This window comes from Brachyhypopomus gauderio, chromosome 4 (assembly GCF_052324685.1).
Source record: "Brachyhypopomus gauderio isolate BG-103 chromosome 4, BGAUD_0.2, whole genome shotgun sequence".
In the NCBI taxonomy this organism is placed as follows: domain Eukaryota; kingdom Metazoa; phylum Chordata; class Actinopteri; order Gymnotiformes; family Hypopomidae; genus Brachyhypopomus; species Brachyhypopomus gauderio.
In genome coordinates, this window is record NC_135214.1 from 1,591,615 (window position 1) to 1,609,159 (window position 17,545).

General features: G+C 48.8%; 1 protein-coding gene and 1 long non-coding RNA gene across 10 annotated transcripts in view; both read left to right on the top strand.

Moving 5' to 3' along the window:
* caska (calcium/calmodulin-dependent serine protein kinase a) overlaps window positions 1-17,545 on the top strand; it is a 152,907-nt gene that overhangs the window by 86,318 nt on the left and 49,044 nt on the right. For 3 of the 9 annotated variants that reach the window (XM_077001370.1, XM_077001367.1, XM_077001371.1), the window contains 10 exons: window positions 1,377-1,424; window positions 2,019-2,099; window positions 5,050-5,238; window positions 5,443-5,521; window positions 6,017-6,102; window positions 6,233-6,301; window positions 6,961-7,029; window positions 7,715-7,750; window positions 9,649-9,845; window positions 9,942-10,057. In XM_077001370.1, coding sequence (XP_076857485.1) covers window positions 1,377-1,424; window positions 2,019-2,099; window positions 5,050-5,238; window positions 5,443-5,521; window positions 6,017-6,102; window positions 6,233-6,301; window positions 6,961-7,029; window positions 7,715-7,750; window positions 9,649-9,845; window positions 9,942-10,057 — 970 coding nt within the window. The remainder of the gene's footprint in view (window positions 1-1,376; window positions 1,425-2,018; window positions 2,100-5,049; window positions 5,239-5,442; window positions 5,522-6,016; window positions 6,103-6,232; window positions 6,302-6,960; window positions 7,030-7,714; window positions 7,751-9,648; window positions 9,846-9,941; window positions 10,058-17,545) is intronic. The other 6 variants (XM_077001372.1, XM_077001373.1, XM_077001375.1 and 3 more) reach the window with 4 other exon arrangements.
* On the top strand, window positions 11,829-12,388 carry LOC143511760 (uncharacterized). Its single transcript, XR_013130251.1, has 3 exons — window positions 11,829-12,101; window positions 12,133-12,194; window positions 12,226-12,388. It is a non-coding gene; the product is annotated as an uncharacterized LOC143511760 (long non-coding RNA).

The window sequence follows — 17,545 nt, forward strand, 5'->3', positions numbered from 1 at the left end:
TGTTTCTGCTTGTGTCTTCAGGACTGTCTTGTCCAAATGTCCTCTCAGTAGGTTGACTACTAAAACCACTAAAAAAAAACACTTGGTGGAATGAGTGGGAAGGGGGAGGAGAGGAGAGGAGAGGAGAGGAGAGGATGGGAGAGGGGAGGAGGGGAGGGGAGGGGAGGAGGGGAGGGGAGGAGAGGAGGGGAGGAGAGGGGAGGAGAGGAGAGGAGGAGAGGAGAGGAGGAGAGGGGAGGGGAGAGGAGAGGAGAGGAGGAGAGGGGAGGAGAGGAGAGGAGAGGAGGGGAGGAGAGGAGAGGAGAGGAGAGGAGAGGAGGGGAGGAGAGGAGAGGAGAGGAGAGGAGAGGGGAGGAGAGGAGAGGAGGGGAGGAGAGGAGAGGAGAGGAGGGGAGGAGAGGAGAGGAGGGGAGGAGAGGAGAGGAGAGGGGAGGAGAGGAGAGGAGGGGAGAGGGGAGGAGAGGGGAGGAGAGGAGAGGAGGAGGAGAGGAGAGGAGGAGAGGGGAGGGGAAGGGAGAGGAGACGAGAGGGGAGGTTTGGCAGCTGTGGAACCTCATCACCTTTATATTTATATGACCGTAAACAAACAATTCAACATCACTGATGATAAAAATAAATAAAATGCATAAAAGGGGTGGGGGTGTGGCCAAGAATACATTAACAAAAAAACTCTAAACAGAAATGTCAGTGTTGATCATGTGCAGTATCTACTCACATTTAGGCAGTAGTTACATGGACCTACCTTCATTCTCTCCAAAAGTACTAAACATTAGAACACACAGTTCCAGAAACATTTGCTAGTTAGTAGTTAGTATTCAGTTAGTAACCAGTGGATGTGGCTCTAGTTAACTCTAGGTGGCTCTAGTTTGCTCTAGGTGGCTCTAGTTAACTCTAGGTGGCTCTAGTTTGCTCTAGGTGGCTCTAGTTAACTCTAGGGAACTAGTTAACTCTATGTGGCTCTAGTTAACTCTAGGTAACTAGTTAACTCTAGGTGGCTCTAGTTTGCTCTAGCTGCTTGCTTGGGGCTGCCATCAAATCTCTCGCTGTGGTCCTGCAGAATCCTGACTTTGACAACCTTTCTCAGGCCCATGGGTATTAGAAGTGCTTTTCTCTTTTTAGATACGCCAAAATAAAAATACACCCCTTTTCATTTCCTCTTACTGACCAGCGCCACTCTGAAGTGCTTTGCCAAGGGTGGCTGTCTGCGTGCATTTGGGGGGGTGGCCTGGGTCTAACTCCTCCTCCCTCACAGATCTTGACCCTTAGCAAGGTGGTAGTTGTGTCTAACCCTCCCACTGACATCTGATCGTGTTCAACCCTATAAACGTACCATTAGAACTAAATGTGTAACTCTGCTGTGTGTCTCCTATGCTAAGAAGGCCAGTGAAGACGGGGCTGACACAGCTTTGAAACTTCTGGAATGTGTAAGCTGAAGCCAATTTCCCAGCATTTCATACTACTTTTATTTGGTTCTGATAAGATTGTTTTAACACTGGATCAAGAGTCTTGATACTAAGGGGGGGGTCAGGGGGTGCTTGGAGCTTGCTGCAGTCACAGAGGAACCGTCCATTCTCCTGCACCTACCTGCTGGTGTCTCAATGGCCCAGGGAGAGTGATCTGGGGAGGGGTGTGGATGATGTCATTAGTCTGCTGACTATGTTGACCTGTGATGGGAGGTCCACCTACTCTGGCTCACGAGCGCGAGCGTGCGCACACACATTCAGCAGAAGGTTGTGACATGTCTGTAGCGCTGGGGCCCAAATCAGTGACCTAGGACCTGGGACTACTCCACAAAAGGGTGTGTGTGTGTGTGTGTGTGTGTGTGTGTGTGTGTGTGTGTGTGTGTGTGTGTGTGTGTGTGTGTGTGTGTGTGTGTGTGTGTGTGTGTGTGTGTGTGTGTGTGTGTGTGAGGGTGCACGATGATTCAGCAGTTTGGCATGGAGTTACTCAGTGCAGGTGGCCATAAGCTAGAAGAGAGAAACATTTCGTCCTTAAGAAACTCACTGTGTTTCTTGCAGGCACTAGAAGAAATCTCCTGCTACCCAGAGAACGCGGACGCTAAAGAGCTGAGACGCATCCTAACTCAGCCTCATTTCATGGTAAGTTAGGCCTGCTTTGGAAAACTGTGAATGGAGTCTTTTCCTTTTCCTTCACAACAGAGTGACTGTTCTACGTTGTGCTACTACGTTGTGCTGCGCTGCCAGTCTCGGGAGGCGGCTGTCAAAGCTGATTCGTGTCTCCGTCTGTGAGCGGTGAGCGGGATGAATGTAAACACGCTGCGGCTTTAGTGCCGGCTTATTCTTGTTTGAGTCGTTTTGGAGAAGAAGAAAAAACAAATCTCGACTACCTGACTGGGGCGTCAAGTACCTGAAGTGGATTCTGAGAGCCTGTAGGCTTTTTGTAGCTTGCTTGCGTGGTTTTGTGAGTCGTTAGATGCAGTGGGGAAGGTGAGATATTGATTCCTTCAAAAAGGTTATTCGTTGCACATGGCCATTTTTGAAACTGGCTGAAATTGATCTGAACAAAGTTCAACCCAGCGGCACTTGTGATTGGCCTGGCGAACTGGAGACACTGTTGTTTTTCTTTTGTCTAGACCACAGCACTCTTAGCACCATGTAAACAACCGATATTAAATCATTGTTTCCTGCAAGTGTACAAAGTGTGACTGAATACCTTTTTGCAAGTTTGGTAAGATGTGAACAGAACAAGAGCAAACAGACCCTCAATTCAGTATGCCAGTAAATACAAGCCAGTAAATACAAAACAATTACCATAAGAGACATATCATGTGCTACTATGTACATTTAATATTTTGCTAATACCACCTTTGATTACATAATGTTAGCATTAGAGAAAGTTCCCTTAGATGCTAGCCCTTTTCCTCCAGACACTCACAGGTTAACTTACGAAACTGACAGTCTTACTTACAAAGGTCATTAGCACATGGCCAGTTATCAATACTGAATACAGTCGGGTGTTGATGTGCTCAGAGGCCCTTTGAGTAATGACTTCTCATGGCCTGTTGTTCTGGCATGATCAATGAGTGTGAAGGGAGGAGACTGAGGTGTTATCAGCGGGGCAGACGTCAGTGTGGCCCTACCGCACCACATTCACTCACGTGTCCTTCACACCGCTCACACTGCTGGGATGTTAGCCAGAGAAGTTCAGCGCAGAAAGCCTGGTGGGCCTTACCCGCTTCACCGCGCTGACACGGAGATGCTGACGGAGGTGGGTCTGATCAGTTACACCGCGCTGACACACAGACCCGGCTGGAGGTGGGTCTGATCCGCTAGAGTGCTTTGACTCCAGCCTGCGTATGCAGATGTAGCCCAGAGTGAATAGACACTCCTCAGTCCTGGGCAGATATCACGTGAAGAGTGAAGGCGTGAAGGGGAGAGAGACATTAGATTAGGAAAGAAAAATGTGGGAGAGCTTGAAAGCCTTTTGGAAGTGAAGCGAAGCTGTTTATTCAAAGAATGTGAGATAAGATGGAGAGATTTGTAGATGGAAATGTGGAGAGAGAGAGAAGGGGGGGGGGGGGGGTGAAGAGGGAGGCTGCACTGCCCGGGAGACTCATCTCCATGGTGAGAGAGACTGAAGTGTTTTGTGGTTGCTTGACTGGGGAATGCAGGAGTGTCGAGGTGTGTTTGTGTGTCTGTGTGTGTGGGGGGGGTTACAGAAAAAAGGTGTGCGAAAACACTGGCATAGTGAGGTCACAGAGTATGTGGGGGGGGGGGGTTGTTGTTGAGGCTCTGTCAGTCAAGACTTTGTACCACAGGGCTTCCTATGAGTATTTCCTCTCAACGGAAGAGATGCTTTGGGGTCTAAGGCTGTATTTGTGGTTTTGCTGCTAACAGGAATACTATTTAGTCAGTGGTGCTGCTTGAGTGAGCCGCCATGCCTGGGCGAGGAGTCTTCCATTAATAATGATAATAATAATAATACGTTTATTTTATATAGCGCCTTTCACATACCCACGGTCACTTTACATGAACATGGTCGTGGATAAGAGAGGAGAGTTAGGGAGTATCAGCGAGAGTGGAAGTAGTGAGAAAATAGGAAGGTCTTTAGCTGAGCTTTGAAAATAGGAAGAGAGGCAGAGGAGCGAAGAAAGGACGCTAGAGAGTTCCAGAGAGTGGGAGCAGCAATCTAGGAGTGATGAAAGCATGGACCAGGGATGGAGATGGAGAAATGTTCTGGAGATGGAGAAAGGCAGACTTACAGACAGAACTGATGTGTAGTACAAACATGAGGCAGGAGTCAAACAGAACACCTAAATTACGTACAGTAGGCGACTGGCTAACTGAGGTGCCATCAACTAGTAGACTGCATTCAGAAAACACAGCCTTTAGAGGCACATTGCGGGTTCTGAGTAGCGTATCCAGTGCCTCCGTGCTGATCCGTGGCCGTGCTGTTCCTGAAGAACTGGGCTCGCAGTCGTGTGTGTGAATGTACATGTACATCAGCATATGACTGTATCTCTGTGTTCCAGGCTGTGTGTCTCTCATTTTAGGCCTAAAATCCAATGATTAGTAGTACTGCAGTTATTTGTGATGATCACTCGACTGCTACTTTAAATGAGTTATGTATATGTGCATGCATGTACAGTATATTCAGCAAAAAGGAGTTTATCGTTATCGTTTCACTATTGCAGACGATAAGGGATTTTCTTTCCAGGCAAAGCTGATTGGTCGGTGAGCTGAATGGCCAAGAGCTGATTGGTCAAGAGCTGGCTCAATGGGCTGAATTATATGCTGCATGAAATACTTGATTGCATTGAAAGCCAAAGGCGTGCTCTTGGAATTGTGTTGGGATGGTCATTATGAGAGCTAGAAGCGTTGTGCTGGTGCTGGTGTTGGTGGTGCTGGTGGTGTTTGTGGCGTTTGTAGTGCTGCATCATATATGAACAAAAGAGTGGAAGGTGGCTTTAGCGTTCAGAGTCTCCTGCCCCTGGATGAGGACGTGGGGCTGATGGGTGGAGCTGAACCGGGGTGAGATGTGTTTGTGGTGTGGCACCCTGTTCTTAAGATGCTGCTCTTTCCCCATCAGGCCTTGCTGCAGACACACGACGTGGTGGCACACGAGGTGTACAGCGACGAGGCCCTGCGGGTCACGCCCCCCCCCACCTCCCCGTACCTGAACGGAGACTCGCCCGAGAGCACCAACGGAGAAATGGACCTGGACAACGTCACCCGGGTGCGCCTGGTGCAGTTCCAGAAGAACACGGACGAACCCATGGTACGGCTCCACCCCACGGCCACGAGCAGCCCTCTCACGCTGCGTCTCACTCTGTGTCTCACTCTGCCTCCCTACAGCGTTGACATCCTGGGCCAAGATGTCTGTTCGCTGCCATGTTGTGTTCGCTGCCATGTTGTGTTCTCTGCGGGCGAAACTGCTGTGCGCCCGTGTCTGACGCGTAGACCTCGATCTTCTCTGTTGCAGGGCATCACGCTGAAGATGAATGATCTGAACCACTGCATCGTGGCCAGGATCATGCATGGGGGCATGATCCATAGACAAGGTACCAGATGCCTCCACACGCACCAGTGCTTAAACACAGGGCCACCCTCACACCTCACACACAACCTCACACCTCATACACCCTCTTACACCTCACACACAACCTCACACCTCATACACCCTCACACACCCTCTCACACCTCACACACCCTCACACCTCACAAACCTCACACTCTGAAGCTCACGTCTGTCTCACACCGACACGCCAACCTCTCCATCATGCACCATTTGCACCCACACCCGTCATTCATCACCCTTGTTCTAATCTCCACTCGCCCGGGACGAGCCTCCGTCTGGCCATGAGCCTCGTCCACGCGCAGTGGAGTGTGTGGCTGTGTTTACAGGTAGCGTTAGAAGGAGACGTGTATTTGAGGGCGAGTTGCTCTCCTTGGCACGCAGCTTGAGCCCGAGCCCTGTGTGTGGCCACGCGCTCCGCTGACACGCAGCCCGGCTGAGAGTCTCACGCGCACGCATCTCACGCACTTCTGTCACGCAGGCACTTTGCACGTTGGAGACGAAATCCGGGAGATCAATGGCATAAGCGTAGCCAATCAGACGGTGGAGCAGCTCCAGAAGATGCTCGTGAGTGGCGTCTCTCCCACGTGTCACATCAGGCGAACACCAGATCCCTTTGAGTGAGTTCACGTGTGATTGTGGAGGCCCTGGTGGAGAGACGTGTGCCCACTGCGTTATTCTGTGTGTGCGTCCACAGAAGGACATGAGAGGCAGCATCACCTTTAAGATCGTGCCGAGCTACCGGGCGCAGCAGTCTTCCTGTGAGGTAGCATCCCTCTGCCAGTCTCTGTCTCTCTCTCTGTCTGTCTCTGTCTGTCTCCATGTGCTGTGGTCCGCTCCAGGGCCCGGCCCGGTGCTAATGGGTGGGCGGGGCCTGCTGTGATATCACGGTGTGCGACTAACAGCCTGCCTGGTGCCTGTATTAACACTTCCTCCCCCGATTAACACTTCCTCCCCTGAGACACTGTGTTATGAGGGCCCAGGGTCTCACTCAGTCAATACTGCACACCCGATTTCAAAACCAAGATACCGAAACACAGTTCCCTATTCAGCTGTACGCAGCCTCCATAGAAAGAAGAACCGGCACATACGTTTATGTATTTTAGGAAAAGGTCATGTTCCCCAAACAGCTTTAAGTAGGTCTGGATTTACTTTCACAAATATCTTGTTTGGTAAATCTGTGATATTCATTAATTTTCCATGCCAAAAAAAAACACTTGAACCATAGAAATCAGATTCATCTTGCCACTGCCCTCTAGTGACAGCCTGTATTAAGGCAGGAAGTTTAGTTGCATGTATTTAAAGCTTGGTGTCTGGTGTCCCCTCACACAGTGTCGAACCCGTCTCTCGCTGTGCCAGTGACTTGGTGTCCAGGTTACTCTGCTGTCTGTCTGCTGTATCGGTGACCTCTGTATCTTATTCCAGAAAGGGTCCCCCTCTTCCTCCAGACAGTCCCCTGCTAACGGCCTCTGCAGCATTAACAGTTCTATCTTGGTAAGGAGCCCAAGTCACCTTGAATAACCAAACCCACCGCCACGCTGTGCTTCTCCATTAACGTTGTCTGTGATTATCGCTGCTCTGTTTCACATCTTCCCTGTAAAAGGGAAGGACTGTGTTTGCAGTATTCTCGCCATTTTTGATTTCCACTTTATCTGTTAAAATGATGTTTTTAGGAGAGGTTCCTGTAACATTCCTGAACGTAAACGCAAGATGTCGACGTTTTAGTGGACGTTAAATACCATAAGTGAAACCATAACGCCCGACGGGCGTAGCGGGACAGACGTGGCTGCCAGGGCACTAACCCAGACGGGCGACAGCCCCTAACCCAGAGTCGGCATCATCTCCCTCGCTCTGACCCAGCAGGACTAGACGGGCCGGTCCATCACCCCACCCCCACCCCCCCGCGGGGCTGCTCGCCTTGGGGGGCGTGTTGGCAGAAGGCTCCTCCCCCCAGCGGGCTGCTGTGGCTGCTTGCTGTGGTGTGCTTCCTAGCGCTTGGCTGACCTGAGACCTGCCCTCAACAGCCTGCCCTGCTCTGTCCATGCAGATGTGGTGGGACCGAGTCCCCTTTGCTGACCTCTTAGGGACGAGTCCCCACCAGGGCTGCGGCCTCCCTGGATGGTTTAGCTTGATGGCCGAGAAACGTTTGACCATGTGCACATCGTGTTTTCTCTTCCAGGACTTGCCCTCCACCATCCAGCCGAAAGGACGTCAGGTGAATAGTCTTCACTTCACCTACATCATCTTCATCATGTTTACTCTCTCTCTTTACATCTCCTACTACAGTGACCCATCATGCATGGCACTGAGTGTGTGTGAGTGTGTGTGAGTGTGTGTGTGTGTGTGTGTGTGTGTGTGTGTGTGTGTGTGTGTGTGTGTGTGTGTGTGTGTGTGTGTGTGTGACTACTAAATCAAGCTGCTTGGCTGTTTCTTCATGCTGCTATGAACCCTGTGTGTACATAATCCATAGAGTAGCTACCTCTGGAGGACCTGTGGGGTTAAAGCTCTTGTGGACAGACTGATGTGCACAAAATATACATGTCTCACTTCATAAAAAAAAAAGAAGTGAATTCTAGTCAAAGCCACGAGCACAGATGTGAATACAGATATTATACCAACCCAGATTAAAACATTGTCATGTAACTATGGATTACTGAGGACTACTTTTGTCCCGCTGTCAGTCTGTCCCGAGTTGATTTCCAGTCTTGCATAAGACGGGACGTTGAACTCCATTTGCACAGAACCTAACAAGCTAGCGTCGTGGTTTATGGCCTTGTAATAGCACCTCACCTCCGTGTCCAACTGCACTGACTTTCAAAGCACATTGTGACATCTGTATTACAAAAGCTGTGATGAGAAGAAAGAAAGATATCGAATGACAAAAATTACATATTTATTATTATCTTATCTCTGGTTCTGTTGTATTTCCATAAAGAAACATTGATTAGCTTAGTATTTTCATAGCTAAATACTTTTAGGGGAATCTCAGAAAGGTTTACATTTAGTTTCGTAAAAGGTACGTTTTTGGTCATGCAATTTTCAAGATATACTCCTTACAATACATCCTAAGAGAAAAAAGCCAAGTGTCCAGCAGATGGCACTATTGAGCTCAGCTGTAACAGTGGAACTATGTTCAACACTGGCATGGTTTTGTCTTTTTCCCTGTTATGACGTCTCCAGAGATTAAACAGAACTGCAGAGGTCTTGCAGATTTGATCAGACCCCATTCATTATAATTTAGCATGGCCACAGTCTCTCTTTCTGCATGATAAGTGCCATGATCTCACGTCCTAGATCTCCAGACCTACAATCAAGGGTAAAATATCAGTCAAGGTAAGGACTACAGACTAAAGTCTGTCACCAGCTACAAATGTGCAGATTTGCGTCCCATTATGTGCAAAGGCGATGTCGTTATTTCCACACCCATCTCACTAACGCACCAGCTTGAAAGTGTGAGGTTACGGTCTCCTGAAGGTTACGGTCTCCTGAAGGCCCCCGCGTTGTGCGCCCCACTGCATTATGGGCAGAATAATAAAACCATGGTTTTTAGGTCATCGTGTGTCCCAACCTGGTCCCATGCCACAGGTCCTGCCTTTGGTGGTATGAGTGTCAGGGTGAGAGTGGGCGGGGCTTCCTCTGAGCCGGAGCTCCTGATTGGCTGCTCCACTGCCCTCTCATGCGCTGTATTGTGCTTTCTTCATGCACAGCTGCTCTCATGTGCGTGCCAAGATGCACTCGCATACCCAGACACACTCACATGAACATGTAGCAACATGACACACACACTCACATGTAGCAACATCACACACACTCACACACACACACACACACACACACATATATACACTTACACACACACACAAGTTCAATGACCATCGGCTAAACACACTTTCCTGTTCATCAGAGCATGATTAATGTGCCCATCTGTTCTCTTTCTCTTCTGATTTCTCTCTCTCTCTCTCTATCTCTCTCTCTCTCTCTTGCTTTTAGCCATTTATTTCTATTCCTGTCCGTTTTCCTCTCATCATTTCTTGTAGTCCTCTCGCCTTTGCTAAACCTTCTGCTCTGAGATGGTTCCTCCTGACGTCCCTGATCCCGTCTGCCTCTGTTCAGATCTACGTGCGGGCACAGTTCGAGTACGACCCGGCCCGGGACGACCTCATCCCCTGCAGAGAGGCGGGCATCCGCTTCGGCGTGGGCGACGTCATCCAGATCATCAACAAGGACGACCACAACTGGTGGCAGGGCAGGCTGGAGAACGCCAAGAACGGCACCGCCGGGCTCATCCCCTCCCCGGAGCTGCAGGAGTGGTGGGTGTGGGACGGTGGTGCGGGACGGCAGTGCGGGACCGTGGAGCTCCACGAGTGCTGACACTGACTCTGGCCTCTCTGCTCTTCTTTCTCAAGGCGGGTGGCCTGTATAGCCATGGAGAAAACCAAACAGGAGCAGCAAGCTAGCTGTACCTGGTTCGGCAAGAAAAAGAAGCAATACAAAGACAAGTACCTGGCCAAGCACAGCGCAGGTAAAGGAGACGCTCTCCTAGCACAGCACAGGTAAAGGTGACGCTCTACTAGCACAGCGCAGGTAAAGATGACGCTCTCCTAGCACAGCACAGGTAAGGTGACGCTCTCTTAGCACAGCGCAGGTAAAGGTGACGCTCTACTAGCACAGCGCAGGTAAAGGTGACGCTCTCATAGCACAGCGCAGGTAAAGGTGACGCTCTCCTAACACAGCGCAGGTAAAGGTGACGCTCTCCTAGCACAGCGCAGGTAAAGGTGACGCTCTCCTAACACAGCGCAGGTAAAGGTGACGCTCTCCTAACACAGCGCAGGTAAAGGTGACGCTCTCCTAGCACAGCGCAGGTAAAGGTGACGCTCTCCTAGCACAGCGCAGGTAAAGATGACGCTCTCCTAGCACAGCACAGGTAAGGTGACGCTCTCTTAGCACAGCGCAGGTAAAGGTGACGCTCTACTAGCACAGCGCAGGTAAAGGTGACGCTCTCCTAGCACAGCGCAGGTAAAGGTGACGCTCTCCTAACACAGCGCAGGTAAAGGTGACGCTCTCCTAGCACAGCGCAGGTAAAGGTGACGCTCTCCTAACACAGCGCAGGTAAAGGTGACGCTCTCCTAACACAGCGCAGGTAAAGGTGACGCTCTCCTAGCACAGCGCAGGTAAAGGTGACGCTCTCCTAGCACAGCGCAGGTAAAGGTGACACTCTCCTAGCACAGCACAGGTAAAGGTGACGCTCTTGTAGGACAGCGCAGGTAAAGGTGACGCTCTCCTAGCACAGCACAGGTAAAGGTGACGCTCTCCTAACACAGCGCAGGTAAAGGTGACGCTCTCCTAGCACAGTGCAGGTAAAGGTGACACTCTCCTAGCACAGCACAGGTAAAGGTGACGCTCTTGTAGGACAGCGCAGGTAAAGGTGACGCTCTCCTAGCACAGCGCAGGTAAAGGTGACGCTCTCCTAGCACAGCGCAGGTAAAGGTGACGCTCTCCTAGCACAGCGCAGGTAAAGGTGACGCTCTCCTAGCACAGCGCAGGTAAAGGTGACGCTCTCATAGCACAGCGCAGGTAAAGGTGACGCTCTCCTAGCACAGCGCAGGTAAAGATGACGCTCTCCTAGCACAGCGCAGGTAAAGGTGACGCTCTACTAGCACAGTGCAGGTAAAGATGACGCTCTCCTAGCACAGCGCAGGTAAAGGTGACGCTCTACTAGCACAGCGCAGGTAAAGGTGACGCTCTACTAGCACAGTGCAGGTAAAGGTGACGCTCTCCTAGCACAGCGCAGGTAAAGGTGACGCTCTCCTAACACAGCGCAGGTAAAGGTGACGCTCTCCTAGCACAGCGCAGGTAAAGGTGACGCTCTCCTAACACAGCGCAGGTAAAGGTGACGCTCTCCTAGCACAGCGCAGGTAAAGGTGACGCTCTCCTAACACAGCGCAGGTAAAGGTGACGCTCTCCTAACACAGCGCAGGTAAAGGTGACGCTCTCCTAACACAGCGCAGGTAAAGGTGACGCTCTCCTAACACAGCGCAGGTAAAGGTGACGCTCTCCTAGCACAGCGCAGGTAAAGGTGACGCTCTCCTAGCACAGCGCAGGTAAAGGTGACACTCTCCTAGCACAGCACAGGTAAAGGTGACGCTCTTGTAGGACAGCGCAGGTAAAGGTGACGCTCTCCTAGCACAGCGCAGGTAAAGGTGACGCTCTCCTAACACAGCGCAGGTAAAGGTGACGCTCTCCTAGCACAGTGCAGGTAAAGGTGACACTCTCCTAGCACAGCACAGGTAAAGGTGACGCTCTTGTAGGACAGCGCAGGTAAAGGTGACGCTCTCCTAGCACAGCGCAGGTAAAGGTGACGCTCTCCTAGCACAGCGCAGGTAAAGGTGACGCTCTCCTAGCACAGCGCAGGTAAAGGTGACGCTCTCCTAGCACAGCGCAGGTAAAGGTGACGCTCTCATAGCACAGCGCAGGTAAAGGTGACGCTCTCCTAGCACAGCGCAGGTAAAGATGACGCTCTCCTAGCACAGCGCAGGTAAAGGTGACGCTCTACTAGCACAGTGCAGGTAAAGATGACGCTCTCCTAGCACAGCGCAGGTAAAGGTGACGCTCTACTAGCACAGCGCAGGTAAAGGTGACGCTCTACTAGCACAGTGCAGGTAAAGATGACGCTCTCCTAGCACAGCGCAGGTAAAGGTGACGCTCTACTAGCACAGCGCAGGTAAAGGTGACGCTCTCACAGCGCAGGTAAAGGTGACGCTCTCCTAGCACAGCGCAGGTAAAGGTGACACTCTCACAGCACAGGTAAAGGTGACGCTCTCCTAGCACAGCGCAGGTAAAGGTGACGCTCTCCTAGCACAGCGCAGGTAAAGGTGACGCTCTCCTAGCACAGCGCAGGTAAAGGTGACGCTCTCCTAGCACAGCGCAGGTAAAGGTGACGCTCTCATAGCACAGCGCAGGTAAAGGTGACGCTCTCCTAGCACAGCGCAGGTAAAGGTGACGCTCTCCTAGCACAGCGCAGGTAAAGATGACGCTCTACTAGCACAGCACAGGTAAAGGTGACGCTCTACTAGCACAGCGCAGGTAAAGATGACGCTCTCCTAGCACAGCGCAGGTAAAGGTGACGCTCTACTAGCACAGCGCAGGTAAAGGTGACGCTCTCACAGCGCAGGTAAAGGTGACGCTCTACTAGCACAGCGCAGGTAAAGGTGACACTCACAGCACAGGTAAAGGTGATGCTCTACTAGCACAGCGCAGGTAAAGGTGACACTCTACTAGCGCAGCGCAGGTAAAGGTGACGCTCTCACAGCGCAGGTAAAGGTGACGCTCTACTAGCACAGCGCAGGTAAAGGTGACGCTCTACTAGCACAGCGCAGGTAAAGGTGACACTCTCACAGCACAGGTAAAGGTGACGCTCTACTAGCACAGCGCAGGTAAAGGTGACACTCTACTGGCACAGCGCAGGTAAAGCTAACGCTCTCATAGCGCAGTTGTGGATCAGAAGCATACATAGTTTGGTACAGAGCTAACACACCAGTCCCACACTTATTCTAGCTAACATGCACACCTGCACACAATTCTGTGTGTGTGCACGTGCATGCCTGTGCACATGTGTTTGTGTGTGCGTGTGTCGTGTGTGCACGTTTGTGTGCACGTGTGCGTGTTTTGTGTGGGAGCAAGGGCAACACCTTGTTTCCCAAAAGAGTTCATGGCCAGAGGGCTCAGATGTCAGGAGGGGGGGGGGGGGGGGGGGGGGGCAGAGATAGAGGTAGGGAGAGGTGTGACTACAACCCTTCCTCTGCCCTAGGGCTTCATTTTTAGGGTTCACACACATAGTGTGGGAACCCTATTGTAATTGCTCGAGTTTTTAGGGTTCACACACACATAGTGTGGGAACCCTATTGTAATTGCTGGTATTTTTAGGGTTCACACACACATAGTGTGGGAACCCTATTGTAATTGTTAGGATTTTTCTTTCTTATTCTTTGTCCCATTTTTTGACCTAAAACGTATTGTGCAGCCTAGACCGTAATGCCTAGAAACCCCAAACTTGGCAAAAAGGTTCAGTTACCCCCAAGGACCAGATTCCCATACAGGGACCCAAATTGGCCTGATGGTGGCGCTATAGCAGACCATATTGACTTTTTGTCCATATCTCCTACACCGTAGGTCCTAGAACCAAAATTCCAGTTCCTATACATTCCTTGACTAAATTCAATAGGACAATTAATATACAACCATTAAGCTCCGCCCACTTAGATTTCGAGTTAATTTGCATAATGTGCAAAATCACACACATTTTTGAGCGCGAACTAGTCCCTGGATTTTTCACATACATGCACATATGTGGTATCAAAACGTTCAGAAGAGTCTGAACTTTAAAACGTATCCAACAAAAATGCTAATTTCTTCACTACCTAGTCAGTATAAGCAAATCAAATGAGGGGGCGTAAATTCAATAGTAAATTTTGCGCATATGGAGCTCTAACTTAAGAAAACTTGCATGTAATGAGATGGCACTTCACAAACAGCTTCCCTGTGAGGGTCTGGGGCAGCTCGCAGAGGTTGCCATACCTCACCTGCTAGGGGGCGCTATAACATGCAAAAATTTGCCCCATGCACTCAGATTGGCCGATCCACATGAAACTTGACAGACATCATCTATGGGCCTCTGGGAACCAGGTCCCAAAGCAGACATGCCATACTTCCAAAATGGCTGACGTAATCGGCCAATCCGTGATCGGCATGCGTTTGACAGGCTTACCATTGGTCGATCTGCACGAAACCTCTTGGGTGTGGACAAGTGCACGCCCCCTATGACATAATCCAGCCGGGTGTCGATTGGCCACTGGGGGGCGCTATTGCAAAAAAAGCAAGTGTATCCCCTACATAATTCCACTTGGGAACATGCAATTGGACTCTTTTGATTCCTTGCAGTAGTGCGAACAACTTTCCCATTACATGTCCTATTAAAAAATGCACAATTTATTTACAGTTAATAATAGTTTGAAATCCTCACTTTTCATACTCCTCCTAGGATTTTCATACTATCATGTCAAGCAAAGTCTTATAATACTCTACAGAGTGTGAAATCAAAAAACAATCCAAAGATTTTGGATTTGAGGACACTTATACCTGCTAAATATTTTTTTAATGGACAGCATCGATACATATAATATTCATATTCTTAAAGCTCTTTCATATTTTACCCAATTCTGACCAAAATGCACAAGCCCATTCAGAATCCCATCCTGAACAAATTTGTCAAGTTTAATCTAAATCGGTTATCGTATGGCTCTACAGTGCAGTATTATATACAATGCATAAGAATGCATGTAAAGTCCCTCTGTCACCTTCTCCTTCTCACACGCACGCAAGCTGAAACTCACACTCTCACCCACATTCCCCCTCCCATCTCTGTGCCCTAAGTAAACATTGCTCTGGCTACCTAGATCTCTCTGTGTCTATTAACCAGGCACACACACATACAGGCGCAAGCAGGCCTTCCTATAGCATTCACAATGACACTTCCCTAGCCATACCCACCCATATCTCAGTGACTAACACATGCTCATACAAACTGATATTTGGCTTCTTTTTTGTCTCTCTCTCTCTCTCACACAAACACACAGACACACACACCTTTATACCTATATGTATGTATAGTTTCTATGTATACTTATGTATGTATGTATTAGTATATGTTGTCATAGTTTGAGTACATACACTACCACACACACACACACACACACACTTCTACCTAAATGTATGTATAGTTTGTATGCATATCTGTCCAGTCATAACAGTCATGTCAGTCCAGTCATGTCAGTCATTTCAGTCCAGTCATATCAGTCATGTCAGTCCAGTCATGTCAGACATAAGTCATGTCAGTCATATCAGTCATGTCATTACAGTCATGCCAGTCATGTCACTCATTCCAGTTATGTCAGTCATATCAGTCATATTACTTTTGTTCATCATGCCAGTGATGTCTTTTCAGTCATGCCAGTCATATCAGTTATGTCAGTCATGCCAGTCATGTCAGTCATGTAATGCCAGGCTTTGCAGACTACATTCATACTTTGAATACACGGGCAGTCATGTTAGGCGTGCAAGGTGTGCAAGGAGTGAATTAACAAAGCATAGTCTCTGGCACCCTCAATCTCTCTCTGTCTGTAATATACAGGCCCAATCATGTATAGACACATGCAGGCCTTCCTATATTGTTCACATAGATGCAGCCCTAGCCAGATGTGCTATTTCTGTGTCTCCCTTTCTGACACACGCAGATGTCATCACACACTATCTGTAGAGCACACACTGGCCAAACCCAAACAGCTTCTTTTCACTTTTAGGTCTAAAGGACCTTTTGGGCTTCCTTTTGCCTATTGAGGCCAAAATATGCCTATTTTTAGGGTTCACACACATAGTGTGGGAACCCTATTGTAATTGCTCGAGTTTTTAGGGTTCACACACACAGTGTGGGAACCCTATTGTAATTGCTGGTATTTTTCTTATTAGGGTTCACACACACATAGTGTGGGAACCCTATTGTAATTGTTAGCGTTTTTTAGGGTTCACACACACATAGTGTGGGAACCCTATTGTAATTGTTAGGATTTTTCTTTCTTATTCTTTGTCCCATTTTTTGACCTAAAACGTATTGTGCAGCCTAGACCGTAATGCCTAGAAACCCCAAACTTGGCAAAAAGGTTCAGTTACCCCCAAGGACCAGATTCCCATACAGGGACCCAAATTGGCCTGATGGTGGCGCTATAGCAGACCATATTGACTTTTTGTCCATATCTCCTACACCGTAGGTCCTAGAACCAAAATTCCAGTTCCTATACATTCCTTGACTAAATTCAATAGGACAATTAATATACAACCATTAAGCTCCGCCCACTTAGATTTCGAGTTAATTTGCATAATGTGCAAAATCACACACATTTTTGAGCGCGAACTAGTCCCTGGATTTTTCACATACATGCACATATGTGGTATCAAAACGTTCAGAAGAGTCTGAACTTTAAAACGTATCCAACAAAAATGCTAATTTCTTCACTACCTAGTCAGTATAAGCCAATCAAATGAGGGGGCGTAAATTCAATAGTAAATTTTGCGCATATGGAGCTCTAACTTAAGAAAACTTGCATGTAATGAGATGGCACTTCACAAACAGCTTCCCTGTGAGGGTCTGGGGCAGCTCGCAGAGGTTGCCATACCTCACCTGCTAGGGGGCGCTATAACATGCAAAAATTTGCCCCATGCACTCAGATTGGCCGATCCACATGAAACTTGACAGACATCATCTATGGGCCTCTGGGAACCAGGTCCCAAAGCAGACATGCCATACTTCCAAAATGGCTGACGTAATCGGCCAATCCGTGATCGGCACGCGTTTGACAGGCTTACCATTGGTCGATCTGCACGAAACCTCTTGGGTGTGGACAAGTGCACGCCCCCTATGACATAATCCAGCCGGGTGTCGATTGGCCACTGGGGGGCGCTATTGCAAAAAAAGCAAGTGTATCCCCTACATAATTCCACTTGGGAACATGCAATTGGACTCTTTTGATTCCTTGCAGTAGTGCGAACAACTTTCCCATTACATGTCCTATTAAAAAATGCACAATTTATTTACAGTTAATAATAGTTTGAAATCCTCACTTTTCATACTCCTCCTAGGATTTTCTTACTATCATGTCAAGCAAAGTCTTATAATACTCTACAGAGTGTGAAATCAAAAAACAATCCAAAGATTTTGGATTTGAGGACACTTATACCTGCTAAATATTTTTTTAATGGACAGCATCGATACATATAATATTCATATTCTTAAAGCTCTTTCATATTTTACCCAATTCTGACCAAAATGCACAAGCCCATTCAGAATCCCATCCTGAACAAATTTGTCAAGTTTAATCTAAATCGGTTATCGTATGGCTCTACAGTGCAGTATTATATACAATGCATAAGAATGCATGTAAAGTCCCTCTGTCACCTTCTC